The sequence below is a fragment of the Schistocerca piceifrons genome, chromosome 11 (assembly GCF_021461385.2).
Source record: "Schistocerca piceifrons isolate TAMUIC-IGC-003096 chromosome 11, iqSchPice1.1, whole genome shotgun sequence".
Classification (NCBI taxonomy): Eukaryota; Metazoa; Arthropoda; class Insecta; order Orthoptera; family Acrididae; genus Schistocerca; species Schistocerca piceifrons.
Window position 1 is genome coordinate 165363091 of NC_060148.1, and position 19417 is coordinate 165382507.

Genomic DNA, 19417 nt, shown 5'->3' on the forward strand with positions numbered 1-19417 from the left:
AAAAGGAATTCTGCCATACAATTCGCGTTCCGTCTTTATTTTTGAAAGAATTTACCAGTGACTTGGGCATAAACGTATCAGATACTATCCATTGTGGTTGTAAAGACCTCGGACGCTTCCTCATTTTTTGTCACGTAATAATGGCCCGATTTTACGCCTCTGGTCTCTCTCCTGAGGGGCTACATGGCTTCTGTGGAGTCACAGGATGACGTCCTTGCCCGTGTAATGGCTGCGTCAGCAGTCATTTGCCACGCACCAGGCCTTTTGGACGGTGTATGTATATGAACATTCTTCGGAGGTACACTTTCTGCAACGAAACTTGTAGTCGTCACGTCAAGCATATGTTCTAGTTCACGCAGGTAGCAGTTGTTCGATACACAAGCAGCGTATCCCTTGACGGTCTTTCAGAATCGTTTATCCTCCAAACAGCGCATTTCCAGACATGGGTTCGTTGCCAAATATTGCCCTCATGAGCCCCCTGTACAAAAGCTACACTATGTGATCAAAAGTATCCGGAGATGACCTGCGACGTATCTCATTTGTGCTAACCTTGCAGTACACGCGAGGTGCGTATTTGCTTCCACCGCCCTGAGTGGAATGCGTAAGTTCTAATAAACGTTCACCAACCTGCAGTCCTCCGTAGTTGTTGCCTCTGCACAGAAAACAGGCCGTGGGTCGTGAATCAGTTATCTGGAGGCTGCAATAAATTGTTAGCGAGGAACTGTGATACTCTGTGAATAATAACATTTTCAATTAGTTTGTTTATGTGGGATGCCACTCGCTTTTTTTATCAGCAGAACACGAGAAACTGCACAATTATAGTACACTTTATGTATCACAAATAATCTCGATTCTTCACACTCATGGGAAATAAACAAATTGATGAACAGCGTATTTACGTAGCTACCATCAAATTGTTCTCAATTACATGCCCACATAACCAGAGATTGCTAATTAAGTCTTAACTGGCAGCGACGGCGGCACACAACATGTCTCTCCTCCTGGACTGCCATCAAACTCTGATGTTACAGCCGGACCAGTTCACCCGCCCTCCAAGTTAGGCGCGATCCGAAGATCTCCGAAGTGCCTTTTCGTTTACCTGTCGTTTTCTACTCTGCTGGTAATCAACTTTTTGAAATAATGGAATGATAGCCTCTTCTTGAGAAATGCATTTACATGAAATGCTGGTAAATAGATTGTTTACTTTTTCCAGTTTTAATGACAGGAGATTATCATTTTGGCACGTAACTACCGAACGCAGCAACCACAATCTAGTCGGTCTTTTCCAATACACGTACCGAATAAACCATCTGTTACCGATACGTCACACCACATTATGTCTTCTCGCGACTGATGTCTTCTCAACTGCTCTAAGAAGAGTTTCTAGCAGCTGAATATGATGCCTGCAGAGCCAGAAATATTACACATTGTGTAGCGGATTCGCGTCCCGCTGTACCGAGACTTTCTTCCCCAACTTCGCGTTTCCTAAAAAGTCTGGGAATTTCTTATTAAATTAACAGAAATAATTTCTATAATTTTTGATATTATGTAAATACAGCTGCACACTCTGTCAGGAGTAAGTTGGTTCGATTTTGTGGACCTTTATAAGCTTTAATTTATAAGCCCTTACTGACCTGGAGTGTAGCTTTACTTTTGGTCTTATTACATGTTCATGGATACTAGAATTTTTATTTGTGTGTATCACGGAGAGAAAAAATGGACTAGCATGTACACAAGCGGAGAAATGTGTTTTTTGATAGAGCTAAGGTAGGGAATTTCACGTGCACCAGTTTTCGTAAACAAACCGTGTAGTTTGCGAGCCAAAAAAGTCTTTCATAGAGGGTCATTCAGGGGTCCCGTATCACTCCAAATACAGACGCTCCATACCATTACAGAGCCTCAACAAGTCCCCTGCTGACATGCTGGGTCCATGGATTCATGAGGTTGTCTCCATACCCGTACACGTGCATCCGCTCGATACAATTTCAAACGACAGAACATGTTTCCAGTCATCAACACCCCAATGTCGGTGTTGACGGGTCCAGGCGAGGCGTAAAGCTTTCTGCCGTGCAGTCACCAAGGGTACACAAGTGGGTCTTCGGCTCGGAAAACGCATAAGTTTCGTCGAATGGTTCGCACGCTGGCCCTTGTTGATGGCCCAGCATTTAAATCTGCAACAATGTTCGGAAGGGTTGCCCTTCTGTGACGTTGAACGATTCTCTTCAGTCGTCCTCGGTCCCGTTCTTGCAGGATCTTTTTCCGGCCGCAGCGATGTCGGAGATTTGATGTTTTACAGTATTCCTGATCACAGTACACTCGTGAAATGGTCGTGCGGGAAAATTCCCACTTCATCGCCACCTCGGAGATGCTGTGTTCCGTGGTTCGTGCGATGTTCCAACTGAATGAAATCTTTATAACATACCGTTGTAGCAGAAGTAACCGAACTAGCAACTGCGCCAGACACTCGTTGTGTTGTACAGATGTTGCCGACCGCAGCGCCGTCTTCTGACTGTTTACCTATTGCTGTGTTTGAATACGCGGGCCCATACTAGTTTCTTTGGCTCCCTCAGTGTACGAGAGGACTCACTGCTAATTCTCAACACTATCCAGACAGCAGACTTACGGGAGTGCTTCCAGGAGCGGGAAAATCGCTGGAAGTGTTGCGCAGAAGCGCGAAGCTTACGGTCGAAATTAAGGTTGCACCTCGTAAAAGTAAATTGCGAGTAAGGCGTGTAACGTGGCCTGCATTTGAGCGTGCGGCTGCGTCGCCTGCGTGTGTGGACTTCCCGCCGTGCGCCCCAGCTGTGCGGGCGGCATACGCGACCGCGGTCAGGGGCCACGTGCGGTGTGGTTGAGACCAGAGCCGTGGGGTGTGTGGGAAGAGTCGGGTTACACACTGTGTGCTGTCACGCGATAACATGTACAGGTTTCGTCGATTTAACTGTATAGCTAGCCATTACGATACGATCACCAGTAACTCAAATTCGAACCATGATACAGAAAATGTAAAGGCGAATGCGAATCAAACTGATGGCTCGCGATCTTCCACCATAACCATCAACATGAGATAGCAAATATGAGGTAGCCCAGCAGGTGGAAAGGTGGGTTCTTTTGTGCCAAGACTGCTTGGTAGCTACAATAGGAAAACACGATTGATTAGCACGAGTACAAAATAAGAAAGTATTTATTGCTTTGCTGTAGTCCATGATCTGTTGGTTGACAATTATAGAAGACGCGACTAGACTGCGCCTCTGTAGAATGGCATAATTTACAAGTCACAAGTCTCGCAGTGACGAATTAATCTCTCGTAATCTTGAATGTCGAATCCGGTGAATTTTAAGAGTAACTTTTCACTGGGCTACAAAGACTTGACGGCAGCAGTGACTGAGCTGCAGACGACGACCGACTGACATCGGCGCCGGCTGACCACAGAGCGCGGCTACGCACTGCAGACCGGCGCGACTGCACCACACGGAGCGGCCTCGCGGCCAGCGCAAGCACTGTGCACTCTTTGGCCAGCACAGCCGTTCTTCTGTTCCGTTCATCGAGAGAATCGAACCCGGCGGATCGATCTCTCGGGCGGCGGTGTGGTCGAATGGCTGACGTCGTCAGACAAACACTGCCATTTACTCCGGGAACACTTAGAAAATCCAACAAATCTATTGAACAGATGGCTTAGGCTATGCTCTTACCTCCTGTCTTCGAGTATAGCTGCGCTGTTTATCAGAAATGGTCGGAGGACACCGAAACAGTTCAAAGACGATTACCGCGAGATACGAGAGGAGTGTCAGGGACATGGCGCGACAGTTGGAGTGGCAGTCATTAAAACGAAGGCGTTTTTGTGTGTGGATGTCCGACAGAACAGACACCACATACCTCCAAGGTGCGGCAAAACAGTTTGACCGAAACTGTGGGACAGAAAGACAGCATCGAACAAAGGAATCTGAGTGTAGCAAATGGTTCAAATGGCTCTGAGCACTATGGGACTTGACACCTGAGGTCATCAGTCCCCTAGAACTTAGAACTACTTAAACCTAACTAACCTAAGGATATAACACACACCCATGCCCAAGGCAGGATTCGAACCTGCCACCGTAGCGGTCGCGCGGTTCCAGACTGAAGCGTCTAGAACCTCTCGGCCACCCCAGCTGGCTGAGTGTAGCAAGTAGGGGTCGCAGTTCCACATGTTCGGCGCTACACGAACGTAATTGAAATCTGACATGCGGACGTCTTTACTCAAAAATGAATTTAAGTCACAAAAACTATATACATAAACAAAATGTGTGGACTTATCAGTCGTCATAATGAGAGTAAGAAAAAAAAAATCACATATACGTCTTGTATCGTACTTAGCTGACGTACCACACACCACTTCTTTAGACAGGAAAACAATCACACGTCCATGTTTCAGCATTTCCTAAAACGGCGAAAGTGAATGAAAAACTAGTACGCTCATGTACACGGACCTGTCTGCACTTAATTAACGGAAATATGTCGTAGTAAATGTTCAAACAGACCACCGTATCCACGCTGACGTAGCGCCGTAAATATCCAACTCCGACCTCTAGTTGTTATACTCAAATTCCTTCGTTTGATGCTGTCTTTCTGTCCTACACTTCCCCGAAAATCCTTTTTCCGTGAGCTGTACATAAATGTGAGTGAAGACGGCCTCGGGTACTTACAGCGCGGATGCTCGTGCGGCACTTGGCGAATACTGCTGCCAGCAGGGGGGGGGGGGGGGGGGGGTAATGGGGCTACTTAAGCTGCGTCACAGTCTGAGAATTTGGGCTGCACAGAAATCGTGTCCGGATAGCCGAGGCGGTTAAAACAGCCGTAGAAAGACAGTATCAAACGAAGGAATTTGAGTATAGCTACTAGAGGTCGCAGTTGAATATTTACGGCGCTATGTCAGCGTGGATACGGTGTTCTGTCTGAACATCTGCTACATACTTATGTTAATCAAGTGCTGGCAAGTCCGTGTACATGAGCGTACTCGCTTTTCATTTACTTTGGCCGTTTTAGGAAATACTGAAACATGGACGTGTGATCGTTTCCATGGCGTATGGTGTATGGTACGTCAACTAAGTACGATACAAGACGTAAATGGGATTTTCCCCTTTTTATCATTGTGATGACTGATTAGTCTACATATTTTGTTTACGTTTACATTCCATCTTGAGTAAAGACTGGTGTACAGCCTAACGTAGGCAACTGCGACCCCTAGGAGAAGCGGGGCATCCAGGTTAAGAGTCCCGGTGAGGCACAAAATTTGAACCTTATTTCAATGTCTGTAGGCTGATAAAGTCCTGATTTCTCGTAACACAAATGCGTCTTTCGTTTCGGCGAGATTTGTCGACGCAATGTCGATCACTACATTTCTCCCGCGCATGGAAAAATATTTTACTGGCTGCTACCTACATAGAGCGAAACGACCGTCACTCAAATAAGAGAAACGAGAGCTCGCACGGGAAAATTTTCGAGCTCGTTTTTCTCACTTGATATTCTCGTCAGCCCACACGTGTTGATTGTGAAAATTTACAATTTGGTCACGTTGGAATGAAGCCTCACCCGTAAAGAGAACATTTGCACTGAAATGAGGATTGACCCATTGTTGGATGAACCATTCGCAGAAGTGTACCCGTGGAGGCCAATCAGCTGCTGATAGTGCCTGCACACGCTGTACACGGTACGGAAACAACTGGTTCTCCCGTTGTAGAGCAATGAGTCGCATGTCAACACAAGCACCGAAGTCAACATTACCTTCCTTCAATTGGGACAACTGGCGGTGAATCGAGGAAGTACAGTACATACTGACGAAACTAAAATGAGCTCTAACATGGAAAGTAAGCGTTTCCGGACACATGTCCACATAACATCTTTTCTTTATTTGTGTGTGAGGAATGTTTCCTGAAAATTTGGCCGTACCTTTTTGTAACACCCTGTATAGCTGGGTACAGGACATACCACGCATTAAAACCAACACTGGAGGTGTGGGAAAGACTGCTCCCAAACAGATGAAATGAGTTAACTAAAACTAAGTACAGTGATTGTCGTTTCGCCAGTTCCGTAGGCACCATACACGCTATTCACGCCATTAAAATCGTAATGAAAGAATACAAAAATCTCAAGAAAGATAACCATCTTGTGGTTATTTGCTTCGAAACAGCTCTCGACCGAGCGCTAAGAAAGCTTGTATGACAGGCTCTTGGCAGGCAGTGCGTCCCAGAGCACTATAAAAGTATCTACATTCACGAAGACGTGTAAGAACACATCAAGACGGAAGGGGTCAGCGAATAACTGGAGGTAAAAATTGGGATCAACCAAGGATTCCCTCTCACCCTCCTGCTCTCAATCCGGTCGCGATCTGTGTCACGGAACACCTGCAGAAACCGACTCAATTGGCACTTTTATACGCAGACGACATAGTTTTCGTAACAGAATGTCTACACGCCATAATAAACAAGAAAGCCTTTGTTTTGGTGTATATCGGTTGAACGGAGAGGAAGCAGGAATAAACGGACGGTTAGGTAACTTGCTGCAAGTACTCGAGAACGACAACCACTTCGAAACCGCAAATAGGTCTAGGCATTGCGCTTATAATACCAAACTACGAGTTCTAGGATCGGTAATAACATCCATAGCTTCAATGGGTAAAGACATTGAAAACCGCATGAAAAGCCGGTCGAGGGGTTGAAATGGAGGTCACTGACAGTAATTATCTGCGATGCTAAAATGTCTGTCGAACGCCAAGGAAAATAACAATATCCCCAACTGTAACGTAGGGCCATGCGCAAATCAGACGAACTGAAGCGTCAGGTTACGAGGATAGTGTAGGACTCCAAAGAACGACCTGGAAACGAGACTGCCCCTGAAGTAACAAGTACGTTCAAAATGGCTTTACAAGATGAAGAGGGCAGCGTGCTGCTTAAATTCACCCTGCTGAAGCGAGGAAAGATTCGTACAATGTGGATCATTTCAACTGTACGAGAGTGGAAGAATGTTAGACGAGGGTAAAGGCAGAAAAAACCGAGCTGATGGAAATTGACAGAATCCTACGCTGGTACTGTTGTTCTGCGACCACCTGTTGAGCGTGCCCGGCCACCTGTTGCATCTGCCGGCGCTATCAATGGCGTCTAATAAAAGCGGGAACGGGCGCGCTGCGCGGCGAATGGGCTGGCCGGCGCTCGCCATTGGCGGCAGCGCGCCGCACCGCTCGCTCCCATTGGCCGTTCTCCCTCCACAGCTACTCCCCCCCCCCCTCCATCGCTCGTGCCCTGTGGCGTCGTTGACTCCACGTCTGACCGCCAGATCGCGCGCTGAGCGCCGTTGCTGGCCACGCAGGCGCGCTGCCGACACTCGCGATCGGCGTTTATTTTTTCCCTCCGTGGCCCGTTGGCCTGCTGTGACGTGGGTCGATAAGCAGATGAGCGCCATTGCGCATGCGCGTCCGCGCCGCTTGAAATAAGATAAGGGCGAGGACCCGCGTGTGCAGTGGAGGGACGGTTGCGCGCGGTCGTCGCAAGGAGGCGCGCGCGTCTCAGACATCTGAGCGTCTGGCTCGAGACAGTTGCCCGGTAGTCCCTCCGGAATATGGCGGTGAATTCTGTACTTACAAAGCTGCGCTCACGGCCTCCCCGACGTCGGCTGACAACGGGCGGTCTTTTCAAATCGATGTACTAGCACGTGCATGGTAACAGTATAGCAGATTGTAGCTGAAAATGAAGATCAGTTTTCTTCGATCGAATCGGTCGACGTTCGCAGAGAAAAAGGACGGACTGCAACAAACTTACAAGTTTAGTCCAGGAAAAGAGTTTGTGGCATCCTGAGGATGAAAAATACTGTAGTCGGGATATAGTTCGGAATCTATGAACTGAAATCGCAGCTTTATTGGAAGCAAGTAGACAAAATCTCTATCGAAGTTTTAGGCGTAAATTATAACGTCGAAAAATAATTTGTTGGAAGAATAGGGTGCTACTACAGAGGTTATTTTGTAGTGGGAGGGGGGGTGGAATTAACTGACTTCAAATTATAATTAGGTGCTTGTTAGTGGTTTTATGCCAGGTGGATGGTGGTCCTGTTTGTATGAGGTAGTTTGCAAATGTGACAGCACTGTTCGGTGTTCTAGGTGTTAAGTGCATCTTATTCCGAAATTTGTCCTGATTGGCAGCCATTGAAGGCTGACTGACTCATGTCTGTTTCGCCGAATTTGCTTTCCAATCTTGCTTTTCAGTGTCACCGCTAATCATGCAGAATACGCAATAGCACATTTCCCTCTTCATGCCATATATTTCGTTAAAGTTGTCTGATTATTGCAGTTATTGGGGAAGGAGTGTACCGTATTCGACCCGTCCTTTCGGAGAGAGACATATTGGTAGCTCGTTCAGAGGCGTTTGGCGTCTTTGCAAGAGCTAAAGGCGCAGTACACCCCCCTTCCCCTCCCCCCGTTCCAGAATCACGGGGGCGTCGTGGCACCGATCGCGTCCGAGGAGATTAAAGCAGAATATGACCGCGTTGACAGAGAGATTGTAACGTCTTTGACTTTGCCAAAACTGACGAAGGCAATAGGACGCTGTCGGTCGGTGTTGGATCTGCCTCTGGTCCGAAGATGGTTTTAATATATCGAAACCGCTCACCTGAAGTAAAAAAATAAAAATAAAAACCTTACTGAAATTCCGATTGCTTTTTAATACTAGCGGAGTGCGTGGCGTTACCTGATAATATATTTATTCCAATCTTTATCAGTTCATCATCTCCTTCTCTCCTGATCCTCGACCCTTCTCTGTCAAATGTTCAAATGTGTGTGAAATCTTATGGGACTTACGTGCTACGGTCATCAGTACCTAAGCTTACACACTACTTAATCTAAATTATCGTAAGGACACACACACACACACACACACACACACACACACACACACACACACACACACACACGCCCGAGGGAGGACTCGAACATCCGCCGGGACCAGCCGCACAGTCCATGACTGCAGCGCCTTGACTGCTCGGCTAATCCCGCGCGGCACTTCTCTGTCCATCACCCACAACCCAATACGAGCTTGGTGGTTCTTACCACCACAGTAGTTGTTTCCAGATAGGCCTACTGACTAACATGTGTGCCAAGTTTGGTTCAGTTCGATGCAGGGGTTTGGGAGCAGCAATTTACCCACGGGTACAATCTGCACGTACGTGTCACACCTGCAGTTATCAGCAGAGTGACACAACGAGCTCTTTCTAAGCACTCTGTCTTCAGGCCACAAGTGGCCCATGGGGACCATCCGACCGCCGTGTCATCCTCAAGTGAGGATGCCGATAGAATGGGCGTGTGGTCAGCACACCGTTCTCCCGGTCGTTATGATGGTATTCTTGACCGCAAATTTGTACGTCAGTCTGGTCGTTCAACCTGTTGTGCTGCCATTCATGAGCCGCGTTCCAGGGGGTGTTTTCCAACAGGATAACACTCGTCCACATACGGCTCTTGTAAGCCACAGAGTGCCGACATATTGCCTCGGCCTGTTCAGTCACCATATTTGTCTGCACTGGAGTACATATCGGACATTATCCGATGAAAATTCCGGCGTCGTCAACAAACAGCATTAACCGTCCCTGTACTGACGGACAAGAGACCCTGAACTCCACCGCAGAATCTGACATGCGGCAGATCTAGAACGGAAACCACGCTCCTTCCCAAGCATGCGTTCAACACTCTAGCAGTTAGACAGGCTATCAACGCGCCAGCAATTCAGATTTGCAGTGACTTAGCTCGCGCTTACATTAACCTGTGATTCTTACAGTGTTAATCACTTAAATATGTTATCTTGAGACGTGTATTCCCGAAATTGCAGAACCGAGCGACGTGGCGCAGTGGTTAGCACACTGGACTCTCTTTCGGGACGACGACGGTTCAATCCCGCGTCCGGCCTTCCCGATTTTTCCCTAAATCGCTCCAGGTAAAAGTCGGGATGGTTCCTTTAAAAGGGCACTGCCGACTTCCTTCCCCGTTCTTCCGTAATCCGATGAGACCTATTACCTGGCTGTTTGGTCTCTTCCCCGAAACAACCGCCAGCCGCTGGGGCTGAGCGGTTCTAGGTGCTTCAGCCTGGAACCGCGCTGCTGCTACGGTCGCAGGTTTGAATCCGGCTTAGGGTTTGGATGTGTGTGATATCCTTAAGTTAGTTAGGTTTAAGTAGTTCTAAGTTCTACGGGACTGATGACCTCAGATGTTAAGTCCCATAGTGCTCAGAGCCATTTGAACCCAAGCAACCCAACCCCCAACCCGAAACTACATAACATTAATTATGCACTACTGGCCATTGAAATTGCTACAGCAAGAGGAAATGCAGGTGATAAACGGGCATTCATTGGACAAATATATTACACTAGAACTGACATGTGATTACATTTTGACGTAATCTGGGTGCATAGATCCTGAGAAATCAGTACCCAGAACAACCACCTCTGGCCGTAATAACGGCCTTGATACGCCTGGGCATTGAGTCAAACAGAGCTTGGATGGCGTGTACAGGTACAGCTGCCCATGCAGCTTCAACACGATACCACAGTTCATCAAGAGTAGTGGCTGCCGTATTGTGAGGAGCCAGTTGCTCGGCCACCATTGACCAGACGTTTTTAATTGGTGAGAAATGTGGAGAACGTGCTGGCCAGAGCAGCAGTCGAACATTTTCTGTATCCAGAAAGGCCCGTACAGGACCTGCAACATGCGGTCGTGCATTATCCTGCTGAAATGTTCAAAGTGCCGTCAATGCGAACAAGAGGTGACCGAGACGTGTAACCAATGGCACCGCATACCATCACGCCGGGTGATACTCCAGTATGGCGATGACGAATACACGCTGCCAATGTGCGTTCAACGCGATGTCGCCAAACACGGATGCGACCATCACGATGCTGTAAACAGAACCTGAATTCATCCGGGAAAATGACGTTTTGCCATTCGTGCACCCAGGTTCGTCGTCGCAGGCGCTCCTGTCTGTGATGTGTCAAGGGTAACTGCAGCAGTGGTCTCCGAGCTGGTAGTCCGTGCTGCTGCAAACGTCGTCGAACTGTTCGTGCAGATGGTTGTCGTCTTGCAAACGTCCCCAATTGTTGACTCAGGGATCGAGACGTGGCTGCACAACCCGTTACAGCCATGCGGATAAGATGCCTGTCATCTCGACTGCTAGTGATACGAGGCCGTTGGGATCCAGCACAGCGTTCCGTATTACCCTCCTGAACCCACCGATTCCACATTCTGCTAACAGTCATTGGATCTCGAATGACGCGAGCAGCAATGTCGCCATACGATAAATCGCAATCGCGATAGGCTACAATGCGACCTTTATCAAAGTCGGAAACGTGATGGTACGCTTTTCTCCTCCTTACAGGAGGCATCACAACAACGTTTCACCAGGCAACGCCGGTCAACTGCTGTTTGTGTATGAGAAATCGGTTGGAAACTTTCCTCACGTCAGCACGTTGCAGGCGTCGCCACCGGCGCCAACCTCGTGTGAATGCTCTGAAGAGCTAAGCATTTGCATATCACAGCATGTTGTTCGTGTCGGTTAAATTTCGCGTCTACAGCTCGTCATCTTCGTGGTGTAGGAAGTTTAATGGCCAGTAGTCTATTTTGCTGATGCGATATGTTCTTTACGTCATTCTCTCTCTCTCTCTCTTCCTTTCTCTCTCTCTCTCTCTTTTTCTTTCTCATTCTGTCTCTCTCTCTCTCTCTCTCTCTCTCTCTCTCTCTCTCTCTCTCTTTCTCTCTCACTATCTCTTTCCATCTCTCTATTTCTTTCTCTTTCTCTCTCTCTCTCTCTCTCTCTCTCTCTCTCTCTCTCTCTTTCTCTCTCTCTCTCTCTCTTTCTCTCTCTCTCTCTCTTTCTCTCTCTCTTTGTTTCTCTTTCTCTTTCTGTCTCTCTCTCTCTCTCTCTCTCTTTCTTTATTTATTTCTCTCTATCTCTTTCTCCCCTCTCTATCTCTCTCTCTCTCTATCTATCTCTCTCTCTCTCTCTTTATTTCTCTCTCTCTGTCGGCTTATGCCTGTGTTTTTTTACTGTGTGACAAGGGCGACGCGTGAGTTACCGTGTGTGGTGTTGGTGTGTTGCATGTGCAGACGCAGTGGCCGTCCTATGAGCGCAGCCGCCGGGTGACGCCGCCGGGGCCATGGAGCAGCAGCCTCAGCACCAGGTAACGCAGCCCCGCCTGCTCTCCTTCCTCTGCTCTCCTGTCTCTCCACTTACACTCCCTGCCTTTGTGTGCGCGAGGCTGCTACCAGCCACTACACCACCCCGGCATTGTGCCTAACACAGCTGCACCGACTGCGCTAGTGCACACGCGTCAGCCCGTCTCCATTTTCCCCTTCTTAAATGTCTAGCATTGCGGCGGCTCTACGGTATCTCAACAGCGACCCAGCTTTGCACGTAATGGCGAAATCCCGGCTGTACCTCAAGTCGAAAAACTGGTAGAAGCCGACCTCGGGGAAGATCAGTTCGGATTCCATAGAAATACTGGAACAAGTGAGGCAATACTGAACCTACGACTTATCTTAGAAGAAAGATTAAGAAAAGGCAAACCTACGTTTCTAGCATGTGTAGACTTAGAGAAAGCTTTTGACAACGTTAACTGGAATACTCTCTTTCAAATTCTGAAGGTGGCAGGGGTAAAATACAGGGAGCGAGAGGCTTTTTACAATTTGTACAGAAACCAGATGGCAGTTATAAGAGTCGAGAGGCATGAAAGGGAAGCAGTGGTTGGGAAAGGAGTGAGACAGGGTTGTAGCCTCTCCCCGATGTTATTCAATCTGTATATTGAGCAAGCAGTAAAGGAAACAAAAGAAAAATTCGGAGTAGGTATTAAAATTCGTGGAGAAGAAGTAAAAACTTCGAGGTTCGCCGATGACATCGTAATTCTGTCAGAGGCAGTAAAGGACTTGGAAGAGCAGCTGAACGGAATGGACAGTGTCTTGAAAGGAGGATATAAGATGAACATCAACAAAAGCAAAACGAGGATAATGGAATGTAGTCGAATTAAGTCGGGTGATGCTGAGGGGATTAGATTAGCAAATGAGACACTTAAAGTAGTAAAGGAGTTTTGCTATTTAGGGAGTAAAATAACTGATGATGGTCGAAGCAGAGAGGATATAAAATGTAGACTGGCAATGGCAAGGAAAGCGTTTCTGAAGAAGAGAAATTTGTTAACATCGAGTATAGATTTAAGCGTCAGGAAGTCGTTTCTGAAAGTGTTTGTATGGAGTGTAGCCATGTATGGAAGTGAAACATGGATGATAACTAGTTTGGACAAGAAGAGAATAGAAGCTTTCGAAATGTGGTGCTACAGAAGAATGCTGAAGATAAGGTGGGTAGATCACGTAACTAATGAGGAGGTATTGAATAGAATTGCGGAGAAGAGAAGTTTGTGGCACAATTTGACTAGAAGAAGGGATCGGTTGGTAGGACATGCTATGAGGCATCAAGGGATCACAAATTTAGCATTGGAGGGCAGCGTGGAGGGTAAAAATCGTAGAGGGAGACCAAGAGATGAATACACTAAGCAGATTCAGAAGGATGTAGGTCGCAGTAGGTACTGGGAGATGAAAAAGCTTGCACAGGATAGAGTAGCATGGAGAGCTGCATCAAACCAGTCTCAGGACTGAAGACAACAACAACCACATCAAGTGCAGATGATGTATTTAGATCTTCCTGGAGAAACCTGAGACGGGCTGATGTCTGAGTTGGAGTTCGTACTAGCAACGCCACTAGACTAGACTAGTCTGTCCGGCTGTGTTACCCACACTGTCAGGGTGCTGCGGTGGACAGCACGTCAGGCTAGTAACCAGCAGACCCGGGTTCGACTCCCAGCCTTTGCACAAATTATAGTTCGTTACTTGATCTTCAACACTTACCGAAGATAAAGTAGAGTGTCTGTGGGAAAGTGTAAATTACATCAGAGCAATGATCAGAAATGGGCGGAAGTTAAAGCAGAAGACGAAAAGAAAGGTGACGAAGAGGAAGGACCAAACGAGAAGACTGTAACAGCAAGGTGCGAGGAGGGAAGGTAGGTCGACACCAAAGTGATGAGAGCAGTATAGCCACGAAAGAAGGCAAATACGCAGCTGTTAAATACTTAACGTAGTCCTAATGCGCTTATTCGTGAATAGTAATAATAACGATAATAATATATGTCGTTATATGTTATCTGTCTTGAGGTGACTGCAATCTAATTAAAAAGGAATTACAGCAGACGCGTTTCGCTTTTATTTACAAAGTATCTTCTGTGGTGTTCTGTAAATTGGATACACACGTTTGTACGTTTACTTTTCATTCTTTTAAGCTTAACACAGCGTTTTCTTTATGAAGTTGGTCCGTAAGCTACTCACGGTGTTTCTTCACATAGTCTCCACCTTCCCCTCTTGCTGGCAGTGGTTGATGTCGACACAGTTCATTTCACGTCTGCAGTTTTTGTCATTTTGCGTTATTTCCTGCGTTTATGTGGGAGGGGTAAGGTTAGAGAGGACAGTTTGTCAACACGGTCTTCATCAGATGAATTTGTTTTATTTGTCGTCGTCGTCGTCGTCGTCGTCGTCGTCGTCGTCTTGGGCCCAGGCACTGGTTTCGTGCTGCTCTGTTCCGTGCAAGGCTGTTCATCGTTCCACAACTACCAGATGCGTCTGCGCCTGCACCAGCTTATTGTACTCAGCTCTTCGTCTTCCTCTACAGTCTTCATCCCCCCCCCCCCCCCCCCCACACACACACACACTTCCCTTGACCATTCCATGATGCATCACTACGTGTTCCATCAACTCACCCTTGCCATAAATTTCTCCGATTCGGCGCCTCTTCGGCAATTACCTCAACTACGCCCCTAATCTTAAACACTCCTCCCTAACACTACTTATTCATTCTCTTGTCTATCGTCCACGCTTCACGTGCGTTTATCGCTTTCTCGAACTCAATGTCAAACAGAAGTGCGGACAGGCCGTGTCATTGTCGTGGACAAAAATGTCTATTAAGAAGCATCAGAAGTAACTTTTTGCTACGCAGAAATTAGATTATGGCGAATAAAGCAGGATTCGACTGAGGCTGTCGATTTGCAATCGATCAATCCTTCGCAGTCCATTTCGGGTTTATAACGGTGCGTCTACATCTACATCCATACTCCGCAAGCCACCTGACGGTGCGTGGGGGAGGGTACCTTGAGTACCTCTATCGGTTCTCCCTTTTATTCCAGTCTCGCATTGCTCGTGGAAAGAAAGATTGTCGGTATGCCTCTGTGTGGGCTCTAATCTCTCTGATTTTATCCACATGGTCTCTTCGCGAGATATACGTAGGAGGGAGCAATGTACTGCTTGACTCTTCGGTGATGGTATGTTCTCGAAACTTTAACAAAAGCCCGTACCGAGCTACTGAGCGTCTCTCCTACAGAGTCTTCCACTGGAGTTTATCTGTCATCTCCGTAACGCTTTCGCGATTACTAAATGATCCTGTAACGAAGCGCGCTGCTCTCCGTTGGATCTTGTCTATCTCTTCTATCAACCCTATCTGGTACGGATCCCATACCGGTGAACAGTATTCGAGCAGTGGGCGAACAATCGTACTGTAACCTACTTCCTTTGTTTTCGGATTGCATTTCCTTAGGATTCTTCCAATGAATCTCAGTCTGGCATCTGCTTTACCGACGATCAACTTTATATGATCATTCCATTTTAAATCACTCCTAATGCGTACTCCCAGATAATTTATGGAATTATCTGCTTCCATTTGCTGACCTGCAATATTGTAGCTAAATGATAAGGGAACTATCTTTCTATGTATTCGTAGCACATTACACTTGTCTACATTGAGATCGAATTGCCATTCCCTGCACCATGCGTCAATTCGTTGCAGATCCTCCTGCATTTCAGTACAGTTTTCCATTGTTACAACCTCTCGATATACTACAGCATCATCCACAAAAAGCCTCAGTGAACTTCCGATGTCATCCACAAGGTCATTTATGTGTATTGTGAACAGCAGCGGTCCTACGACACTCCCCTGCGGCACACCTGAAATCACTCTTACTTGGGAGACTTCTCTCCATTGCGTCGAGTTGAACAGAACTCTGTAACATTCTAGATGATGTGTCGGCGTAGTGCTGATGTGTATACTGTTTACAAATGAAATGACACAACTTCATAGACTGTACTGGTCTCACACAGACCTGCCGCCGCTGTCTACTTTAGATTCCCTCTTACACACGGGCAGAACTGCCGGGGCTCTGCATAGTAACTGTATGAGACCAGTCAAGCGTCTGAAATTGTGTCATTTCATTTATTTAAGTAGCTCCATCTGGCTTTCAGGCTGGATGCCCCATTTACATTCGATGCCGAGCTGCTATTCCAGAATGTGGGGAGCCTCGGACATTCAGTGCCTGCGTGAGGGGGAATTTGAAGTAGACCGGGGCGACAGCGAGAATTTGGATCGAGGTGAAGACCCGCCAGGGTAACCCGTGCAGGTGTGTGAACCGCTGTGCCGTGGCGGCTCAGAGGCTAACGCACCTGCCTACTGAGCAGGAGGCGTGGGTTTGGTTCCCGGCTTCAGTTTATATACATAAAGTCGTATCTCTCTGCTGTTTATTACTACGCAGTCTGCCTGATATACCACTGTAATGTCAGCAGAATGAGATTTTCACTCTGCAGCGGAGTGTGCGCTGATATGAAACTTCCTGGCAGATTTAAACTGTGTGCCGGACCGAGACTCGAACTCGGAACCTTTGCCTTTCGCGGGCAAGTGCTCTACCAACTGAGCTACCCAAGCACGAAAGGCAAAGGTCCCGAGCTCGAGTCTCGGTTCGGCACACAGTTTTAATCTGCCAGGAAGTTTCACTATAATGTCACCCACACATATGCGTTCTGCAAGGCGACAACACCCACACCCTGAAATACCCTACAACGATATTTGCCCTCACTAACACGTCGTCATTCCCATTCGCACTATTGGTGTGATCCTGTGCGGCATTGAGGACGAAAAGCGCGGGGGGGGGGGGGGAGAGGGGGAGGAGGAGGGGCAATATGGCAGGCTACGGCCTGGGATATTTGTATTCTTCGTGTGGGGAGGGGGAGTGATGTTGCCGTCATCGTCTAATGCCACCGACGATATTACAAGGTCTAATAGTAGTAGTCGGTAGGTGTTCACAGATTTTGTAATTACATTAAAGATGTCACGGCTAAGAATGAAGTGCTTCATTGTCCCTGAACGACCGAACTCACTAAACTATTGTTTTTCCTACTGAATCTGTGCAGGGCCGGTTTTAGGCCCAAGTGACGCAATTGCGACATTTCTATAAAGGATGTAACATAAGTAGCCGGTCGGAGTGGCCGGGCGGTTCTAGGCGCTACAGTCTGGAACCGCGCGACCTCTACGGTCGCAGGTTCGAATCCTGCCTCGGCATGGATGTGTGTGTTGTCCTTAGGTTAGTTAGGTTTAAGTAGTTCTAAGTTCTAGGCGACTGATGACCTGAGAAGTTTAGTCCCATAGTGCTCAGAGCCATTTTTGTAACATAAGTAGTAGCGAAAACTGACAGGGGTGACGGAGTACGGCTGGACAATCGAAACTGTTCCAGTACGAATGTGTCCGGTCAAAAAGCAATGGAAAAAAACGTCTGTTTCGTAAACAACTCACCTTGCTCCTTAAGATAGTCTCCTTTGAGGGATAATCACCTGGGCCAGCGATCCTCCAGCTTTTTCATTCCAGGACAGAAATAAGTTCTGTCACACTCTGCAAAATACTCTTTGACGGCAACTGTCACTTCCAAATTTTATGAAACTTCCTTCCTAGCAAGCCAGAGTTTCAAGTTAGCGAAGATGAGGAAGTCGCTTGGGGCAAAGTGTGGCGAGTAGCGCCGGTGAGGAACCAGTTGGAAGCTGTCGTTACTGCCGATGTGTGGGGCGCTGCATTACCCCGATAAAAAGAGCACTTTTCTGCGTGCCAACCTCAGTCTCTTTTTTCAACCAATGCATCCAAAGTCGAATTATCATTCTGCCTTAAAAAGGGTGGCACTCACCTTACCAGCTCACAAGACCCTCTTTGCATATTTGGGCGCATTTTCGCCAGATTTTGTCCATTCTTTTGACTGCCCTTTCGGCTCTGGTGTGTAATGATGTGTCACGCTTCATTTGGAGGCAATGTAATGTAATGTTGTGTATGCGTCACTGCTTTTTTTCCCCTTTAACTAATTTGTGCCTGATTTCACTCTGAGAAGGTCAGTAATGTATGTAAATACCGTAAATATAAATGTGATTCAAAAAGTACTTGAAGTGAAGTGAAGCGCATCTGGACAGCAAGAAACCCTTCAGAGCGCAATCCCAGCAATGATAGTATTAGAGGTCTTTGAGTGTGGACTCAAATTTTTTTTTATTTTTTTTTATTTAAAAAAAAGACTGTTAATCTGTATCTTGTGGAAACAGGACGTGTCCTAGGCTGTCGCTCAGAACGTATTGTTACATTTAATGAAAATTGATATTTTAGTGATAAAAGAAATATCTTGTTTTTGGAAAAGAAGGTGAACTTCATTGTCTTCGCCGCCTATGAATAGAGAGAATTGTAAGTGTACAAAGCATACTAAAATACAGAAAAAGAAATGTATTCTCTACAGTTTCCATTCAATACGTAACAACCTCTCATAATTTCTTAATTACGCAAAAGGCTCTGAGCACTATGGGACTTAACTTCTGTGGTCATCAGTCCTCTAGAAGTTAGAACTACTTAAACCTAACTAACCTAAGGACATGACACACATCCATGCCGGAGGCAGGATTCGAACCTGCGATCGTAGTGGTCGCACGGTTCCGGACTGAAGCTCCTAGAACCGCTCGGTCACCGCGGCCGGCTCTTAATTACAGTAATTGGATTATGTTCTTGTACAATAGTATGGTGCTGAACTCCACTGACCAATTTTGATGTAGCAGGACGTGTAGTTTGAAGGAAGTTTGTGTGCCAAGCAGTCTCCTTTTCTCACGAAAAGCAGATTGCTGTTTGATCTTATTTGCTTACAACAGTGGTCCCTTAGGTACGAAAAGCCGCAAAAACCTGGGCTCAAAGCTATCCGCAATACGGCCAGGTAACTAACAGAGTAGTATTTTAAAGCTTAAAGAACGATAACTTGCTCCAAATCGTAATACGTCGCCAACTGGTGCAGAAGCTGATCATTCAAGGAGGCAGCAACCAAAATTCAGGTAGCAGTTACGACTTAAAGTAAAAATCTCAAACAAAAATCAGTCTCTCTCTCTCTCTCTCTCTCTCCAAACACATATATAAATATTCATATTACTAAGATAAAAGTGATTTTATAGATGGAACCAGGTTTCATCAGCAGCCACAAATCCGCGCAAAAAGTCCCCCGGATTGCGATTAAACATTGCCAGAGTTCGTGGTGAAACGTCGTGCCG

The 19417-nt window shown here is 46.9% G+C and overlaps 1 protein-coding gene across 1 annotated transcript in view; it reads left to right on the forward strand.

Moving 5' to 3' along the window:
- The window catches only part of LOC124719861 (chromatin modification-related protein eaf-1-like), a 343357-nt gene that overhangs the window by 207666 nt on the left and 116274 nt on the right, over window positions 1-19417 (forward strand). The window contains exon 3 of the mRNA XM_047245044.1: window positions 12110-12183. Within this exon, the coding sequence (XP_047101000.1) occupies window positions 12160-12183 (24 nt within the window). The 5' untranslated portion in view covers window positions 12110-12159. The remainder of the gene's footprint in view (window positions 1-12109; window positions 12184-19417) is intronic.